Below are 21,045 nucleotides of genomic sequence, written 5' to 3' on the forward strand. Positions count from 1 at the left end.
ATAATTTTTCTATTTAATGAGTATCTATCCTCAGTAAGATCAAAAAGATGATAATATTTATTAAAATCTAAACAAATACGACGAAAAGAATCGTTATTTGCAAAATCGCTTTGATGATAATGAATATTAAGCAGTTGAAAAATTCTCGTTGGTCTTAAAGGAACGTTAATATTAAGCTGGCTCAACAAAAATTCGGACTTCAAATTCCCGTGTAAAACATTTGAGATGAAAGTGATGTTCAACATTTTCCTCCGACTACTGAGAGTAGGGAGCTTTATTAAATTTAATCTAACCGTATAGGAAGGAAGTGTTTGATAATTCCAAACACGATTACGAAGGTAAAATAGCAGAAATTGTTTCTGTACTGACTCAATTTTATTTCTATGAATAGTGTAAACCGGATCCCAAATAACGGATATATATTCAAGTGTACTTCGGACAAGAGAAATATATAAAAGTTCATAGTAACTGAAGGATCATCAAAATTTTTACTCAATCTTTTCATAAATCCAAGAGAGCTAAAAGATTTATTCACCTTCATAGAAATATGTTGTCTAAAATTTAATTTACGATCTAAGAGGATGCCAAGATCTAGAAAAGTTTCTTCTATATCAATTTCACGACCGTTAAGACGATAACTTTTTGACAATACACCACAAACAAAAGTTATCAAGACCGAGTTGTAACAAATCCTGCTCAGAAGGAACACAGAGCGATTGGTAAATTTTGACGTCATCAGCATATATTAAGATTGAAGAATTTTTTATAACATTAGGTAAATCATTTATAAACAGATTAAAAAGAATTGGACCCAAAGTGTACATTCTGAACACGTGCAGATAAGTAAGAACTGACCCAATTTATAATACAGGGGAAAAGCCGATTTTACCGAGCTTTAACAAAAGTAGGCCATGATTGACTTGATCGAACATATATATAGCATCAGTCTGTATCCTCTGCCTATATCCATTATTGACAAGAGTTACTAACTGTAAAACGTTTCTAACGGTAGTTCGAGCTTTACGAAACCCGTGTTGCGCATCTGAATGCATTGAGAAACTTGATGGGAGATGTTATCAGTCATAATCTTTTCAAGAAATTTTGGTATAGTTCTTAACTTTGCAATGCCTCTGTAATTTATCAAATTATCGAACCTACTTCCAGATTTAAATAGGGGAATAATATAGGATTTCTTCCATAGTTCAGATACAAGCCCTAAGTTTATAGATCTATTGAAAATCATGGTTAAAGGAAATTCAAGGTGAAGAGGGCAAAATTTAAGTACACTAACGGGTACCCCATCAGGGCCTGGTTTAAAAGAGCATTTCAGAGATTTCAAGTTCTTAGAAATGGTATCAATATTTATTCGAAGCATACTTATTAAAGAAGGTTGTAGATTCTCGTACGGATATTCAGAGTTGATATCATACATTTTATCAGAATATGCCGAGGCAAAAAAATTTGCACACATGTTACATATTTCCTTATTTCCTTCGGCGATTAGTGCACCATGTTTAAGGGTGTTAGGAAGAGTGCCACATCTTCGCTTCGAATTAACAAATGTATAAAATTTTTTCGGATCTGATTTTACTCGTTGTTTCATGGAGCATAAATAATTACGGTAGGCAATATTATTTTCGGTATTATATTCCGACCTAGAAATTGAATACATGGAAAAATCCGTAGAAGAACCCGACATTTTATATTTCTTAAATAACTTGTTTTTTCTATTCTTAAGTTTGGCAAGTTTAGGAGTATTCTAAGGAGGTCCAGTCAATGTCCGTTTTGAGATTTTCGGAACAGAACTAGAAAAATATGTAAATAGTGTATCATAAAAATTACGCAACACCTTAGTAAGATTATTAGGTTTTAATACATCCTCCCAAACGATATTGGATAAAAGACTATTCAATTTTACATAATCTGTTTTAGGAAAAAGGTAGGCACTTGCCTCTTGGGTTTATGAAGAGATGGAATAAATATTTTTGTATAAATAGTTGGGTGAAACTTGCCTTCTGGTATCACTAGAAGATTACAAGAATTTAGGCAAACATCATGAGGCTGATTAACGAAAATGCGATCACTTGAAACATATCATAACTAAGCAAAGGTTCAATTTTAGCACTACTCACAACATTAGGAAAAACAGGAATGAGAACATTGCTGTCAATCTTTTGATTTCACGAAATTGATGGTATATTGAAGTCACCAAATGCAAGTAAGAAATCAGAGAGTTTAGATAACTTAAAAACAGATATCATAGCAGATAAATGACTATCATAAATAGTAGAAGAAAAATTTGGTGGGATGTAAGAGCGTGTAACAAATAAAAAGGAATTCTTTATACGTATTTTCACTGCAAAAAATTCAATATTATCAATATTAGGCAAGTGAATTATTTCACAAGTAAATTCTAAAGAAATTGCAATCAAAACACCTCCTCCAATTTTTGTTTGCCTTACCATCACTATCAAAAAATTTGGTATTTTAAACATAAAATTTCAGAGTTGTTATATTACATTTGAGCCAAGTTTCAGTAAAAATTATAATATTATAACAAAAACAAAAACGATTAGTGTACAAAGAAGATAATTTGGTGATAAACCCTCTAACATTCTGGTAAAGTACAGATAAAAAATCTTTAGTGAAGTAATTAGTTTTTTGGAGCTTCAATTGAGGATGAAGGTAAAACTATCAGATCTTGGGTTGACTTTATAAATAAATTCGTGATTAACGGTTCTAGGTGGCTAAAAGGTTGGGTTCACCACGTATTCACGATTCTTAGCAAATTGAAATTTTATAAATTCAACATCTACATTTTTGTTCAGTTTCCATTTTACGTACGATATGATTTCATCAGATGATGTTTCACCAGCGAAAAGCGAAGTAAAAACAAGATTTTTTTCTTAACTTCTTCTTTACAAAGAGATGTCGCATTGCGGCACGCCGTTCGGACTCTGCAACTTATAATTGAGCTTAAAATTGAATCGGTCAGCACTCATTGATATGTTAGAAGTTTTCCCCTGTTCCGTAATGGAATATTCATGGGCAAATTTGCATTTGCAATTAAAGTAAATAATTGATATTTTTCCCAAAAATTAATTGCGAATACAAATTGAAGTGAATTGCGAATACAAATTGAAGTGAACTTCATTAAAAAATTTTGTGTTTTTATTAAATTTTACTAAAAACAAAAAACTAATTATTTTTGCAAGCGGAGAGGATTTAATGCTACAACTATATAAATTTCACTGGTAAACAAATCTTACAGTTAATACACTGTTGTGTTGGTACTAAGTAGACGACCAAAAAATGCAAGTCAACTTTTGCAATCGTGATTGCCTTCTGTTTTATAGCTGCCTTTGTTGAACGAAGTATGTGAGTTCAACTAAAGTCTACAGGTAGTTGATTACCAGCAAAAATACACAATTGTCTCCATAAATTATATAATGAAGAAATTATTTTTATATGGAAATGAATCGTGATGGATACCAACCTCAGCACTTTGCGTATTATATGCCCAAAGTATTGACCCACAGGAAGGGGTGTTGTTACGTAGTGTGTTTCTATCAGTCAATCATCCCAATTCTGAAAACTCCCTGGGAGTTTATTTCTCCCTCGAATAAAATCCTCCTATTCTGATTGAATGGGGAGAGGGAATTTCGAATTCTCGAAAACAGCTGTTTTGCTTCAGCTGTTTTATTTTGGCTAAACATGTTACTATTGTTTTTTTGGAAAAAGAACATTAAATGGAAAAATAATCAAAAAGAAGTTATAAAGGTTGATAAAAAAGTTTACAAAAATGTTTACTGTTGCTTTTGTAATGTTTGTTTTAATTTTTGTACTTTAATAGTGCACAATTATGGCCTACAGCTTGTCACCATATTTATGTGTTGTGATAACAACTTTCCGTCTTCATCCAACAATCGTTGGCTAAATTAGATGCTTCCAGAGTGGTCTGGTAGACAGATTAATTGTGGCGTGTTGTCCCTGGTTGCATGCGGGGCATACATCCTGCGGGTTGGGGTTTTCCTCGACATTTCTGGGCGGCGGCCGCTTTTCTTGGTGGTTGGGACGGCTGCTGGACATAGTGCTGCCGAAAAGCGACTTATGGATTTATTCTTACTCCTGTGGAGTAAATGCTTCCAAATGTGGCGCCAAGTATCTTTGAATAATTCCCCACGAACATTCCATTAAGGAACAGGCAGAAGACTTCTTGCACATCATTGAGTGCCGCCCGATTCTACTTTAAGCTCAATGATAGGGAACCTCCTTTAAGTATCCGACTCGGAACGGAGTGCCAATGAAATTGGAAAACTTAAGAAAATCTTCTATGGTGCGTACATGACATATTTAAACCGGGAGAACCTAACAAAATATGTACTTGTTTTTGATGAAAAAGTGAAAATAATTTCCAAATATTTTAAATTGCTCGTAAGTAATAAGAAGTGGTACCATTTTTTTATAAAAATATAAAATTCACAATTTTTTATCCTAACTCCCTTTCATTTGTTTGGGGGAATTTTTCCAAGTTTTCGCTAATTAGTTTCTCATAATCAACTGTTATTGTTACAAATTTAAAAATAGATTTTTTGTTGTAGTTTTGGACTCTAACTCAAAAAAAACCCACACAAGAGAATATATGTTTGCTTAACATTCTGTAATGAAGAACGGCGCATAGCACAGATGGCCTCACAATCGTAAGGTTGGCTGTTCAAATCCCAGTTAGGGAAAATCATTGCAAATAAAATCTTCGACTATTAATCTCGATTTGAAAAATAAAAATAATTAAATTAGAAACAGAAATAAAAATAAACCTCACTTTAACAGGTAATATTTTTAATAATGACTTTCATAATCGAATTTTAATCTTTTTTTAGTCACTCATGGATATATATTGCTAAGTGGCACGTTTTCTTCCGTACCAAGACACTAATTAGAGTAAAAAATTATATCGCCTGAGATTGTTTTCAACTTCCTTGAGTGCACATTTAGTGACTGGCACGATAGAAAATTTTTGCAGTGCATGTACGCTTGCACTAATACTTCTTATAAGTGTAGGTCGGTTGGGATTGCAAATGGGGTATATGATATCTTGGGTCTTGACTTCTTGAGCTACTGGAGGGCGCAATTCCTATCCGATTTTGCTGAAATTTAGCATGACGTGTTTCGTTATAAATTCCAATTGCTGCGCAAAGTATGGTTCAAATCGGTACATAACCTGATATAGCTGTCATATTTACCGATCTGGGATCTTGACTTCTTGAGCCTATATCCGATTCGGCTGAAATTTTGCATGATTTGTTTTGTTATGACCCCCAACAACTGTGCCAAATATGGTTCAAATCAGCGAAATTGTTTCTGGGCCGAAAATCCTTTGGGCGATAAGAAGTTTCGACTCCCTGAAGTCGCAGGTTGTGTTTGATAGACTCTTTCCTGGGCTTAGGGAGATGTACTCTATTTGTATCAGAATGTCATATATACCTGTGGGATGGAGGGACACGAAGGTTATTTTCATTCCAAAAGCAGGAAAACCTTACAACACGAAGGCGAAAGATTTTCGTCCTATTAGTCTGTCATCCTTTTTGCTGAAGACTCTTGAGAGTTTGATAGAAACATATCTTAGGACAAAGATCCCTGAAAATCGCCTGTCGTGGCAGCAGCATGCATATGGTAAAGCTAATCCACTGAAACAGGTCTTCAAGACCTAATCGGCTACATAGAGGGTTCTCTTGCTGTCAAGGAATATACAATGGTAGCATTTCTTGACATAGTAGGTGATTTCAATAATGTAAAACCAACGTCAATCATGAAGGAGTTGGAGTTTCTAGGCAACAACTCTACCGTAAGACAGTTTATTAAAAACTTACTTACTAAAAGATGCACTGCGGCAGGCTTGGAATCTGTGGATCTAAGAAGATGGGTCAGCAGAGGAACACCTCATGGAGGTGTACTGTCTCCTCTACTTTGGAATATAGCCAATAACAATATAATATTGTCCCTGGAAGAAAAAGGTGTGAAGGTGGTCGCGAATGCTGATGACGTTACAATTGCGGTTAGGGGAAAGTTTCCCAGCACTCTAAGAGATATACTTCAGGAAGCTCTACGTGCAACAGCAAAGTGGGCTACCGAAAGTGGTCTAGGTATAAATCCGTGCTAGACAGAAATAGTTCTTTTCAGCAGGCGATACAAGTTGCCTACAGTGGAACCTGTCTCCTTGGGTAGAGAGAATGTTCCATTTGCAGAGAGCTGGACAGGAAATTTAACTTCAAATGCAACATTTTGGAAAGGGCAAGAAAGGTAACTCTTGCCCTACACACCTGCAAGAGAGCCATTGGCAGAAGTTGTTGGTAAAGATCGCGTGTCATGCATTGGTTATATACTGCAGTTTTCAGACCTATAATGTTACCTCTGTTCAATATTTGACCACCTACTGCTCAATACTATACCGGATCCAAAAGATGGTTTGTTTGTGCATCACAGCCGCACTGAGGACGACACCATCTGATGCACTGAATTTAATGTTACATCTTATTCCTCTGGACATTGTGGCTACTCAAATTGCAGCGACCACTGCCGTGAGGTTACTGTGTTATCCTTGATACAATATCCGATGTTCCAGGCAGTGCGGATTACACCCTATCTTTTTGATAAAAATTACTGTACCACTATTCCTGTTAGAACAGATTGGAACTACGATATTCCTGGTAACAGAAGTTACAGACTTTTACATATGGCCCTAAACTAAACGACCAGGTGGGCTTTGGGGTGTACTTTAAAGATCTAGAACTGGTCATATCGAAAAGGTTACCCGACCACTGCAGTGTGTATCACGTGGAAAACCTTGCAATTAAGGAAGTGGTGGAACTGCTAAGATATAATGTCATTTCGACGACTCGCATAAATATCTTCTCAGACAGCTAGGCAGCCATTAAATACCAAGAGAACGTTTTTCTGAACACGAAAACCGACCTCGACTGTCGCTGATCTTTGAACGAGATGGTTGAACCGTTCAAAATTCACTTGTTCTGGGTGCCGGGCCACAGAGATATCCCAGGGAATTGTAAAGCGAACGACCTTGCGAGACTAGGAACAACCCTATACATTCCAGGGATACTGGAATCTGTGGGTATGCCTCTAGCGACATGTAAACTAAGTTTTCAGGGTCAGGCCCGAAGAACAACGAATGATAGATGGTCACAAAGAGAGAGCTGTGAGCATTCCAAAACTATGTGGCTTACTCCAGATTTGAAGAGGTCTGATTTGCTATCATTGGCTAGAACAGACGTTTCAGTCATTGTGTTCGTCATGACAGGTTACTGTCTAATCGGAAAACAAGCTGAAAGACTGAAGGTTGCCAGCAACGACTTTTGCAGAAGCTGTGAGGACATCGAAGAAGAAGACATCGCCTTCTGTGTGTGTGTCGCGCACTAGCAGTTAGAAGGAGTTCCACTTTAGGTTTGAACTTTTCTTTGAGAACCTGTCTGATTTAGCGGATGTGAACATTAACAATTTATTGGGGTGTTTAAAGCGATGTGGATGGTTCAACGGTAGGAACTAGAAGGCATCTTCCTTCATTTGTTCCTGTGGTATCACAATGGACGAAAACCTCTATGTGAGTCTGATGGCAGATTGCCACTTAAACCTAATCTAACCTATGATTGAAATCGGTACATAACCTGATATAGTTGTCATATAAACTGATCGGTGGTCTTGACTAGTTGAGCCTCTAGAGTGCGCAATTTTCATCCGATTTGGCTGATATGAGGTGTTCTGTTATGACAACAATTGTGCTAAGTATGGTTCAAATCGGTCCATATCCTGACATAGCTGCCATACAAACCGATCTTCAATCTTGGCTTCTTGAGCCACTATAGGGCACAATTTTTATCGAATTTGTATGACGTGTTATGTTATTACTCAACTCGACAACTGTGCCAAATTTGGTTCAAATCGTTCCATAACCTGTTATAGCTGCCATATAAACGATTCTGGGATCTTGACTTCTAATCTGATTTGGCTGAAATTTTGTACAACGGTTTCTCCCAAGACGTTTGATATATGTGTTAAATATGGTCTGAATCGGCTTATAACCTGATAAAGCTCCCCATAAAGGGTGCAATTCTTATTCGATTTGGCTGAAATTTTACTCAATGACTTCTACTATGGTCTTCAATATTCAACGAATCGGACCGATGGCCCGAATCGGACCATAACTTAATATAGCTCCAATAGCACAGTAATTCTTTCCCTTTATCCTTTGTTTACCTAAAAACGGATACCGGGAAAAGAACTCGACAAACGCAAGTTCGGCCCTGCCGAATTTAGCATGCTTTTACTTGTTTCTTCTAACATCCCTTTCATAATTAAGCAGCAGTCAATTTCAGCAAACAACAGATTTTTCTGCAGTAAGCCTGCTACTCTGAAATTGCTGTACTATTGCTGTAATAGCAGAACTACTGCTACAATAGCAGTAAAATTTACTACTTATATTCAGCAGACAGTGTTTGCTATTTCCAGCAAATTTTTTTGTATGAGTGTGGCTATAAAAAGATATAAAACATTTTTGGTTAGTAGAATATTTAGTAGGTTTTGAACAGATCTGATAGGATTTTTAAATGTTAGTAGGAAATAATTTTCTTGAGTGGCAACACTGGTTATGATACACAATTATATTAAAAGCCTTCCATTTTTGCACAATTCCATTATGGTTTTGTATTATAATCTGCTGTATTTGTCATGCTTTAAATTAAACAAAAAAAGGTTGTTGTTGTTTTCGCACGTTTAAATACCTACTGATGGATATTTCTTTGTCGCGTAAGTGTTACCAAACAATGTGTGTGCCTTAGAAATTCTTGTTAGGTTTTCTTGTACCTGATAGCCATTTGTGTGTTGCTCCAATAATTTTTGTCATTGCACAAACCAGCATTTTTGTACCGAAACTTTAAAAATTTTTACTTTTCGAGTTTATCGTCCGCACTAGTCCGAGCTGCTCAATATACTGATTGCTCTTTGCTCAGTCAAAACAACAAATGTTGTGTTTGAGAATGTGTCTATACCAGTGACGAGCACACAAATACAATTATTTGCAGTGAGGCCCCGTCAGCTCTGTGACACGCAGTGGAATAATATTCAGATTTGTCGGAACTGCCCTTCGATCTCCTCAGTTCTTACGTGGACCACCTCCATCAGGAGACAAATATTCTACCCATGAGAAGACATAACTACATGCTGTCTAAACAATACCTTCTGGGCTGTTATCCCAGAGACTATCCAAATCATCTTCTTGTGGATAGGTATTCACCGCCCAAAACCCTTAAGGTAAATCTACTTGATCTAGAGCGTGAGGTCCAGCGCTACAAGAGAGAACCTCTAGATCAGGCGGGCCTAGACAGAATTCATGCAGACACGGTAGAAGACGCAGTGAATAGCAACCGTGTCAATGTGGTTGTTGGAGAACGACCGTCTCCCATTGCACCTGAAGAAATTGGCTTCCCCCTGCAAACCAAAGTAGTTCTGGATCAATTACGATTCGGCAGATGCAGCCGCCTCAATTCCTACAGAGCAAGGAGTGATGTCAACGTGCAGGATGTATGTCCCGATTGTGACCAGGGACCAGAACCACTCCTCTCAGACGCAGATTTCTATGGACGCACCCAATCTTAGTCGCAGTTTCTGGATCTGGACACTCAAAAGAATTAAGTAGACGAAAGATAGAACACAACACACTGCTACAACAACAATTATTTGCATGCCTATGGTCTGCTTGGGATTATTTTCTTGTATACATACAAAGTAATGTGCAACAGAGTGAGCATTTTTGCAAATCACTGGTCTACACGCTCAAATACTCACCCTTCCTCTCTAGTAGGAGGCACAAAAGAGAATAATGATTGGTCCAGTACACGAATAGTCGTTTGCGTTGTGCTATCGAAGCACTTTTGCAAATAAAGAGCTTTTGGTTTTACAACGAAAGGAAGGTCCTTTTACCGTAGACAAAGCTACTAAAGGGTTTACGTTTTGTTTTTCTCCGTAAAATTTCTCAAACATTTTAGTTTTTTGCGTGTAGAAAAAATTTCATTGCAATCTGTTTTGCGGGAAAAATTCATTGGGGAAAATTTCATTAAACTTGTTACTTATTTTTTTTATTCAAACTTTTAATTTAGAAAAATTTTCTTTGAAAATTCGTCTTTGCAAATAATTTTATTGCAAATAATATTTTATTATTATCAACAACAGGCCCAATAGAAACTTCTAATGGACTTGCACCCATCGTAAATCTTACTATATTGCTAAAATTTTGGGCATGACGATTTTTCAGAAAAATTTTACTACTTTTTCTTCTCAATTTTGTCCATTTTTTGTGGAAAGACCTGGCAGCACTGACTACAAATCATCTTTTCCACACTTTAGGTGTTTTCTTGATCTAATTTTTTCTCCTTTAACCACATGTTTTCTTTAAAAACCTCAGTGATGCAAAAAATGAAAATATGATTGTATGGGAAAGAAGCAAGAAATTTTGCTTTTGCATTCAATGGTGTATGCGTCCGTATATTTGGCTCAGTCTCACTTCAGTTCGGATAACATGTGTGTGAAACAGAACGCAATATCATTTTGCTTATTGTAGAAACAGATACAATAAAAACAACTTTATTCGTGCAATTTAAAATTTTTTCGAAAACTTCAAATATTTATTTGAATTCAAGCTCAAGATCGTTGTTTTTTATTTCAATATTCCGCCCATCCTTTGGCAGATGAGGCGCTAATTGGAGTGTTTAAAGGAAAAATCATTCGTAAAATATATGGATCAGTTTGGGTTAATGGAGAATACAGGCGTCGTGCGAACCACGAGCTGTATGACGACGAAAGCATAGTTATGCGCATCAAAATACAACAGTTACGTTGGCTAGGTTATGTTGTCAGAATTTTCTGTCACATGTTTTGTATATGGTACAATTAAGAGGTAGCGTCATTAGCACAACAACACAAATTTAACCTTAATGAAACTATTGGGTTGCCCAAAAAGTCGGCGTTGACAAATTTTTTCACAGCTTGTGACTCTGTAATTGCATTCTTTCTTCTGTCAGTTATCAGCTGTTACTTTTAGCTTGCTTTAGAAAAAAAGTGTAAAAAAAGTATATTTGATTAAAGTTCATTCTAAGTTTTATTAAAAATGCATTTACTTTCTTTTAAAAAATGCGCAATTACTTTTTGGGCAACCCAATACATTGAGCGGTAAATGCCCTAAATTGAAATGTCAAGGTGTTTTTAGAAATAAACTTTGTTTTACAACTTATCTTCTTCAAATGTGCTTTATATTTGCATTTTCATCATTATAACACTGTTTTGTTGCTTTTGTGTGGAATCATGACATAATTACCAGGTAGTGTACCATAAACAGCTGAGTACAATTTTTTCTCCCGAAGTGCACTATCTATCAACGAGTTTGGTTGTGTGAGTGACCATAATCCACACCAACAAAAAAAAATATGGCGTATTTTTCGTATGATGCATACAACTTTCAGAGTTGCCACATTTGAAAAAACATATGAGAATACTTATCGTGTAATACCATCTTGAATGTTACTTACATGCATTTCGTTGAGCACTTTTTATGATTTGTATTATCTCAATTTAGTTTACGACTGTTACATATAGAATCTATAAAAGAAAACATAGATCTACATTATAGATCGATGTTTTTGATACAAGATTTTTGCAATGTATGGCAACGTTATTCATTCACTGCATCATTTACTGTTACACAGGAAGTCATGCCATGTCAGGATAAAAATTAATAAAATTTTACACAACTGTACAGTTGTTGTTATTATAATATGTGTATTCTAAACTCTCGCGAGAACACGTCATACGATTTTTTTTTTGAGTAAACCGAACATTTTGGAATGGCAATAACGTACTACTCGTCTTCTTTATTGTCTCTCACTCGCACCTTCATTCATTGAATTAAGCAGATGCCGAGTGCTTTTCAACATGTTGCTGATACAATGAGGTTTTGTCGGTTGCTATCATCTCTTTGCTTCGTTTAACCCACGTTGGCTGACAGTGTATTTCAATTTCTCGAGAGGCGAGGCTGGTTGGCTCGCAGTGTTGATAGCTATCGCATATGTGCGCTGTGTATAACTTGATTGAAAAAAGCAGAACGTTTATTTGTTTGCCATTACAGTAGATGTATTGAAAAACGGCAACAAAGTATCGAAGCAAAGTAGGTGTATTTTAAAATGCCCGAAAATGTAAGTAAATTGTTTTTATTCCCTGCAATTATTTAGTTTTCATCAGTTTGTTTGGTCGGTCTGCTGGCGAATGAAAAAGTAAAGCATAAACATGATAATAAACTGTTATACTCGGCGCAGTATATGAACCAAAAGAGAAACAACGACAAAAAAACATAGAAGATGATAATGAGAATTGGTTTGTGTGAGAGCAGAATGGAAAAGAAGGTGAAGGAGAATAAAAATGTTTCACAATTGGGGTTGCATAGCAATCGGGAAAGAGATAGCAAATATATACTGTTTTTGTATGAGGGAAAAATAAATTGAGACAAATGGAATGCATAGCGTCTTGTTTAGATTGGAAATTTTTCATAGGGAGATAGTGCTTATTGAGTACATTCTATATTGTAGTTCGCAGAAAGAGATGAAATAATCGAAAAGGGAGACAGATATATCATCGCAAAATCGACTTCAATCATCAAATTAATTGCATTGCTGCTTTAAATTGTTCCATTAAATTTGTATATTTATCCCAATTAGTTGATGAATAAATAGTTATTACAAAAAAAAAATTAACAAAAGTAAAAAATTTGATTTTGTAAATCTACAATTTCTTTTACCTTGAAAATTTATGTTCTACAAAAATTATTCTTTTCAAATAACTTTTAAAGCAACGAGATATGATTATTTGATTCAGTAATGCATTCATTAATGGGTCGATTATGGATTGCAACCCAACTTCAGTTGAGTTGTCAACGGGTTATAAGTTGCCAAATTAGTTATAGAAATTGCTATTTCTGTATTGAAATGCATACTTTTTTACAATGTACTTAACAGCTAAACGTTCAAAACACTGTTATTAAATGAAAAAGACAAAAATTTCCAACTTAATACTAACCGTTATTTCATGACTTTATCATCCGGCAACGCAACTATAGTTGAGTTGCCATCCATAATCGACCCCTAAATACTAACATTACATACAAAACATTAAATGAAATTGCAATTTCTGTATTGAAATGCTTACTTTTTTTACAATGTACTTAACAGCTGAACGTTCAAAATACTATTATTAAATGAAACTGACAAAAATGTTCAACTTAGTACTCGTTATTTCATGATTTTATGATCCGGCAACGCAGCTATAGTTGAGTTGCCATCCATAATCGACCCCTAAATACTAACATTAAATACAAAACTTAACGAATCCTTAAAACTGGTTTATATGACAGTTCTAAAAAGAAAATTTACAGTAGGTTTTGTGAATACCGGTATAAAAGTACACCATAATAGAGATTTGACAGTTCTATAAACATCTGTTAAATAAACCTATTTTTAATATACATTAAATTTTGTGAATTCCGGGGATAGTCTTTTACATAAAAATACCACGCATTTCGCCGGCTACGGGTATTACTATATTTTCACTTGTCGGTACACAGCAAATAATATCAATTCTCAAGACCCCTTAGGTCCTACCCGGGTCCAATTTTTGACATGTGTTCTCATATTCGTAATCTACTCGACAATACCTTTCCATGATACCCATATTCCCTAGGTTGGACTGCTTCCCCCAAGGAGGGTTTTTGGTCCCAAGGGGGTTTTTGGCCCCTAGGGTGCCCAGGAGCCTTTGCCATAAAAACATATTTCAGATTAGAGTTCCTGGGGTCAAAATTAGAGGGAGTGCAAAAAATTAAAAAAAAAACGGGGTAAGCCCTATAAAGTGCATTTTTCCTTAAAATCTGTCAAATAACCCATTCAAATCTACATTAAGACTTGTAAATTTTTTAGTTGTGATTGTGAATAAAAATTGTGCCAATTTGAATTAAAATGTTAATATATTCAATAATTTTTTAATTGAATTGAATATATTTTTTATTGAAAACAACCATTTCGTGATTGAAAGAAGCATTTTTTTCTTGGGTGTATTCGTACCCAATACCTATGCAAACAAAGTCGGCTATTTAAGGCCAAAACAGAATGGCGCGTTGATATTTATTTTTGATCGTTGCGTTAAAGAAAGCAACTCTGTAAATAAATCCCATAAAAGCAACGCGAAAAATTTTGAAGCGAATATGAGTATAGATAAATGTGTGTTCATTTCACACACACCCATACACAATGCTTGGCCACAGTTGCAATTTTGAATATTTTTATCGATTATTAAGCCATGAAATCCGATTTATTTGGGATTTAAATGCAATGAAAATGGGATTTATTTTTGTATGTAAAGGCTGGTACAATTTTTTTTTTTTTTTTGGGGGGGGGGGGGGTAAATTTCTCTAAATCCTTCTTTCGGTGTTTTGACAAGGCTACCAAGATATATTCATTTACAGGTAGTGGCAGTTGCCCAACAACAAAGTATTGATTTTGTGTCTGTTACTATTGTAGTTCGCACCATTTTTCGTTGTTTGTGTGTTTTGGTTCTTAACTATAATACACACACACACTCAACCAAAATCATTGACAGATGAAAATTATGACGTGAATGTTACCACATTTGATTTTTTTGAGTTTCTTTGCCCAAAATTTTGCCATTTACATGGCACCAAGCAATTTATAAGTTGCTTACGTACATGTTTACACACAAATGTTAGTGTGTGGACCGTACTCAAATTCATATATGTTGCTGCAATTTCAACCAAAACCACCCCTTCGAAATTAATAAATAATGAAACACAAAACTATTTAAAAAGAAACGAATTCAGTTTTTATTTGTAAAATAATAAGATTTTCTAGTATTTACGTTGGTATAAGTTAAATAAGCCTTTGCCAGCATCTTTCACTTGTATAAAAATAATGTTTTAGTAATAGCTAAACCAAAAGCACAACAATTTCTTTCACAATTTTAGAAGTATATTTATATTTTTATACAAATAGTTTCTTATTTATGCATCCACAAATAATATTTTTTTTTATCAATTTCATACAAACCGCGAACTTTGCTACAAAAGAGAATGTGGGAGAGCGTGAGTTTAGGATTTGACAAGCTGCAAATTATTATTCGCATATTTTTCCAGCAACAGTTAATATCCTTAAATCAGTGTTGCTTAAAACTAAAATTTCCTTTACGCTACTGTTGATTCTTAATTCATATGTACGAGTATTCTTATTCTTTTGGATTCAGTCGTTGTTGGTACAGCAACGAAAAAGAGTACGCATAGAAATATGTATCGTTTTTGCGTTTTCGGTTAAAAAACAAGTTTTTTCTGTTTAAGCGCTAAGTATGGAAGGAAAGAATAATAATTTTGTTTAATATTGTTTTTTTTTCAACACATATCTCTTTGTTAGAATAATTGATTTTCATTTTAAGAGAGAAATGTAAACAAGTAAAGGAGTTCGGTTGAGCTGAATCTTACATCCCCTCCACCATGTACCGCATTTGTTAAGTTCTATACCCGGTATCTCTTTATAGACAAACAAAGAATAATGGATAATAATTGTCATGTTAATGGAACTAGGTATATCAGGCGATGGGTTAATTCAGACAATGCTTGGATTGTACAAAATTTTAGCCAAATCGTATAAGAATTGTGCCCTATGCTCAAGATCCAACATCCGGTTTATATCGCAGCTATATCAAAACACGGACCGATATGGCCCATTTACGATCCCAACCTATAGCAATACGAAGAATATATGCAAGCTCCTAGCTTTATTCCTTCGAAGTTAGCGCGCTTTCGACAGACAGACGGGCGCGGCTAAATCAACTATGAATGTCAAGACGATCAAGAATATAAATTCTTTGCTGGGTCTAACAATATTTCGATGTGTTACAAACGGAATGACGAAATTTTCTCCTCTCCCGCAAATTTTAACATACGCGAACACGCCTGTTATTTGCCAAAGAAGTGAGCGAAAGAGAGAATTAGTTTTGCAACTAAGAAGCTGCAAGCTATGTAAGTATGTACAATTAAAATAAATAGAGAATCGATAAAAAAAAGGTAAATACACCAAATTAAAAAAACATAATAGTATGAACTAGCATTTTTCAATAGGCAGACAATTTTTAAAAATATATGGGAGCAAATTGCCCCCCTGAAAATTTCTACTGGGCTGGGCATCCATCTATAATTTTCAGGATGAATTTATTTGTCGTAAGATCGCAAGGATGATGCAACGAGATATTTAATGTTGACCCTTTTACTACTCCAGGAACATTTTTTGTATTTCTTTAAATATGCATATATGTGTAATTGAAGTTTCTTCCTCCATTCTTTCTCGACCAACCCACCAGATCATTAGTGGAAGGCGGCAAAGCCAGACCGCGGTTGGATATAACAAAATAGTTCAACACACAGATGTGATGGTGGTTGATTTTTTGTTTTGCTTTGAGAGTTCATGAGGTATGACAACCAACAACACAAAGCATGCATGCATATCTTGTTTCTTTTGTATGCCTTTGAGTGAGTACTTGGCTCCGGCCTGTTGCTGTTATACTCACACAATCAATGTTGGCACAGATTGGAAGAATTTATTCGTTATCAACTTGTTGCTAGGCAACATACGATTCCTCTTTGTGCCTATGTTTCTTTAACCTTCTCCCGCAACATTCTCAATTGGTGGTATTGCCAAATGGAAATGTTGAACGATGTTTTTAAATGCACTAAAAGAAATCATTTGTAGTTTCTATATACCGTAAAAATCGTAGCAGATAAAAAATTTTACTTACAATAATAATTTATAATACCACATCACTATCACCTTTAGGTGCAATTTTTTAACTTTTTTTCGTGAAAAAATTCCACTACTAAAATATTACAAAACAAAATATTGGAAAAATAATCATAAGGCTATTTGTTAATCTGTTTATCATAGGTTAAGTTTGAGGATCGACAATATCGGACTATATCTTGATATGGGTTTCAAATAGACTCACATCTCCCAAGTAGAGGTATATGGCTTATATAAGCCGCAATGATTGCCCGATTTCGCTGAAATTTGGTACAATGCTACAGTCCTTCGATGTTCATGCCTAGTATGGTTCAGATCGGAGCATATTCGTCCCCACATTGATCGATCACCCGATGCCAGAACGTTTTTGCCATGCTTTCTGAGTATTAAATTACCAAATAGTTAAAAAGTAAACAACTTCACATGTATGCTTAATGTAGATTTGGAACAGGTTTATTTGACATATTTCCTTTATAGAACTGCCAAAAAAGCCTATTTTAAGGCTTTTTAAAGTTTTGTGAATAATGCCGTTAGAATTACAAAAATTAACCTTTAACTGGTGAGTAGAAAATTTTTGCGTACTTAGTTACGCGGTAGTAAATTGAACCCCTTTTTTTAAACGCAAATTTTAAGAAAAAGTACTATTTTTGAAACATTATTTTATTAGTTAATTAAATAACATAAAGTATTGGGTTGCCCAAAAAGTAATTGCGGATTTTTCATATAGTCGGCGTTGACAAATTTTTTCACAGCTTGTGACTCTGTAATTGCATTCTTTCTTCTGTCAGTTATCAGCTGTTATTTTTAGCTTGCTTTAGAAAAAAGTGTAAAAAAGTATATTTGATTAAAGTTCATTCTAAGTTTTATTAAAAATGCATTTACTTTCTTTTAAAAAATCCGCAATTACTTTTATGTACTTTAATAATAAAAAAACATAATTTTAAAGAAACAAAGTAAACAACAAAATAAAAAATAATTCATCTCAAACAATGCATAAATTCAACTCTGTATACTTACAGTTGCGGTCAAAATAATAACAGCGCAGCAAAATATAAATACTTATTGATTTTATTTCATAACGCGGACTTTCCTGCAATCTAACTGCCTTACTTGTCTTTATTGTACGTCTGTACAACGCTAACTAAGCTGTAATATTGGTGCATTTGTTGAACGCGTTGAAGTTACTATGACTATTTTAGAAAAGTCACCATACTAAGGCAGTCAAAATAAAAGCAGTGAATAATAAAGTAAGAAAAATATCGTTTAAATGTCAACATTTTCAATCTATTGAATTAAAAGAGTTAGAGAATGACTTGTGTGGTATTTTTGGTTGGTAATATTCCTAGAGGACTATGACTGTAACTAGTGTTTGTTTATCCATATGCGCGGAAATTGTTCGCAGCATAACGTGATGGTAATGGAAGAAAAATTAATACTTTTGAGAAAAATACATATCACTGACATTACAGTTTGTAAAATTTCACATTAATAGGCCATTCGAAAAATAGGGAAACAACTGTTACTGGATGAATCAAAAATTGTGTAGAACTCTAAGAATTAGTTTTGTAGGGTGGTTATGAGTCCTAATTAATGATATAGTCCTCGATATACAACTAAAACGGACAAATATGTTAGATTAAACGTAATGGTTTGGAGATGTCTCTTAAAAAGGTGTTTGTCTTATACTTTGGTTCCGCAAAATCATGGATGCATCCCAATACATTGAAATACTCAAAAAAATATTCTGCTCTCATATGCGGAGATTGAAATGACTTCAGCATGTAAATTTCAAGAAGATAATGATTCGAAATAAATAAATAATAATAATGACCTTATGGAATGACTCGCATAGCCGTTGAATATTAAGCTGCCATTAGACGATAAGACATATCATATGAGCTGTCACTTTCTAAATTCATGACTTGTCTTATGTACGTCGAATACGAATAGATCGCGCTTCAATCGGCATGTATTCTCACATGTATTGTACTTTTTTATAGACATGTATCTACATGTATGTTCGATGAAATAAATGCTCGATTTAATCGAAAAAGTTGCATATTTATTCAAAAATCCATTTGTCATATAACGTTTTTCGTACGTATCACACGATGTGTACAACTTTCAGAGTTGCTGTTTTTGAAATTACATATGAGTCTTATCGTCTAATGGCAGCTTTAGTCCAATAGAAAATTTTTGGTACGGTATCGAAAATGAGATAGCAACAGCAAAACCTAATAATAATAATAAATTTTGACGAGTTATTCAAAGGACCTGTCAAAAAAATTAGAAGGAAAGGTACAAGAATACAGTAGTAGATGGAAAGTCTTTGTGAAGAAGTTTAACGCGGTATATGTTGTCCAATTAAAAAATAACTTATAAGTACTGAATACATTAGAAGATATTCGTACAAAAAAAGATAGGTAAAAAAGTTATCTAACTTTGTGCTGAGTTTAAGTTATCACTGCTATTATTTTGACCACCCTTAATTCTGAAACAAACACATTTTAGGCCTTTTTTTGAGAACACGCAAAACGTAACGGCTATACAATACTTGTAAATTGACCAAAATATACTATATGCTTCCAAAGATAAATATAATATTTTATCTGTTGAAAGATTTTACTATTCTGCGCTATCTTTAATAAGTGGAATTCATGTTCTGTCTTCAAAACCACAGGTCGCCAAAATCTTGTCAAATTCTATGATCGAGTACTATGCAAATGCAAATTTACCCAGATATACCCAGAAATTTATTTCAGACATCAATGAGTGCTGTCCGATTCAAGTTAAAGCTCAATGATAAGGGATGTCCTTTTTATAGCCGAGTCTGAACGGTGTGCCGCAGTTTGTGAAGAAGTTTTTGCATGACTCCCATAGCAAATGGTACAGTACCTCACAAATGTCGCCAGCACTAGGAGGGGAAAACAACAGCTGATTATTTTTTTCTGATGTTTTCGCCAGGATTCGAACCCTGGGCTTTAGTGCCATAGGCGGACATTGTGTACTATACACTTACACTAAAGCCCAGGGTTCGAATCTTGGCGAAAACATCAGAAAAAATTATATATATATACATAAATATACATATATATATATATATATATATATATATATATATATATATATATATATATATATATATATATATATATATATATATATATATATATATATATATATATATATATATATATATATATATATATATATATATATATATATATAGATAGCGCAGAATATATATATATATATATATATATATATATATATTTTTTTTTTTTTTTTTTTTTTTCTTTTTTGTTCATAACCAGGTTAAATTCAAAGATGGGCTATATCGCACTATATCTTGATATACACCCATATAGACGGATCCGCCAATTTAGGGTCTTAGGTCCATAAAAGCCACACAGTCAGTTGTGTTAGGCCCTTCGACATCCTTATACAATTTGCCTCAGATCGGTCCAGACTCGGATATAACTGCCATATAGACCGATATCTCGATTTAAGGTTTTGGGCCCATAAAATGCGCATTTATTTTTCGATGTCGCCAAAATTTGAAACAGTGAGTTGAGTTTGGCCCCTCGACATCTTTCTGCAATTTGGCACAAATCGGTTCAGATTTGGATATAGCTGTCATATAGACCGATCTCTCGATTAAAGGTCTTGGGCCCATAAAAGGCGCATTTATTGTCCGATTTCGCTGAAATTTGCGACAGTGATTTGTGTTAGGCCCTTCAACATTCTTCTTCAATATGGGTCCGATCGGTCCAGATTTGGATATAGCTGCCATATAGACCGATCTCTCGACCGGGCCCATAAAAGGCGCATTTATTGTCCGATGTCGCCGAAATTTGGGACAGTGAGTTGCGTAAGGCTCTTCAACAACTTTCTGCAATTTGGCCCAGATCAGTTCAGATTTGGATATAGCTGCCATAAAGACCGACCTCTCGATTTAAGGTTCTGGACCCATAAAAGGCACATTTATAATCCGATTTCGCTGAAATTTGACACAGTGACTTATATTAAGTTTTTGGACATCCGTGTCGTATATGATTCAGATCGGTCTATATTTGGATGTGGCTACCAAAAAGACCAATATTTTGTTCTTCAAAATTGAACATCGACTTGTACTTAT

The 21,045-nt window shown here is 34.6% G+C and overlaps 1 protein-coding gene across 1 annotated transcript in view; it reads left to right on the top strand.

The window, feature by feature from the left end:
• Positions 1-12,086: 12,086 nt before the first annotated feature.
• Positions 12,087-21,045, top strand: part of LOC106090305 (uncharacterized) — a 29,082-nt gene continuing 20,123 nt past the window's right edge. Inside the window, exon 1 of the mRNA XM_013256460.2 lies at positions 12,087-12,254. Coding sequence (XP_013111914.1) covers positions 12,243-12,254 — 12 coding nt within the window. The 5' untranslated portion in view covers positions 12,087-12,242. The remainder of the gene's footprint in view (positions 12,255-21,045) is intronic.

The sequence above is a fragment of the Stomoxys calcitrans genome, chromosome 4 (assembly GCF_963082655.1).
Source record: "Stomoxys calcitrans chromosome 4, idStoCalc2.1, whole genome shotgun sequence".
Lineage (NCBI taxonomy): Eukaryota > Metazoa > Arthropoda > Insecta > Diptera > Muscidae > Stomoxys > Stomoxys calcitrans.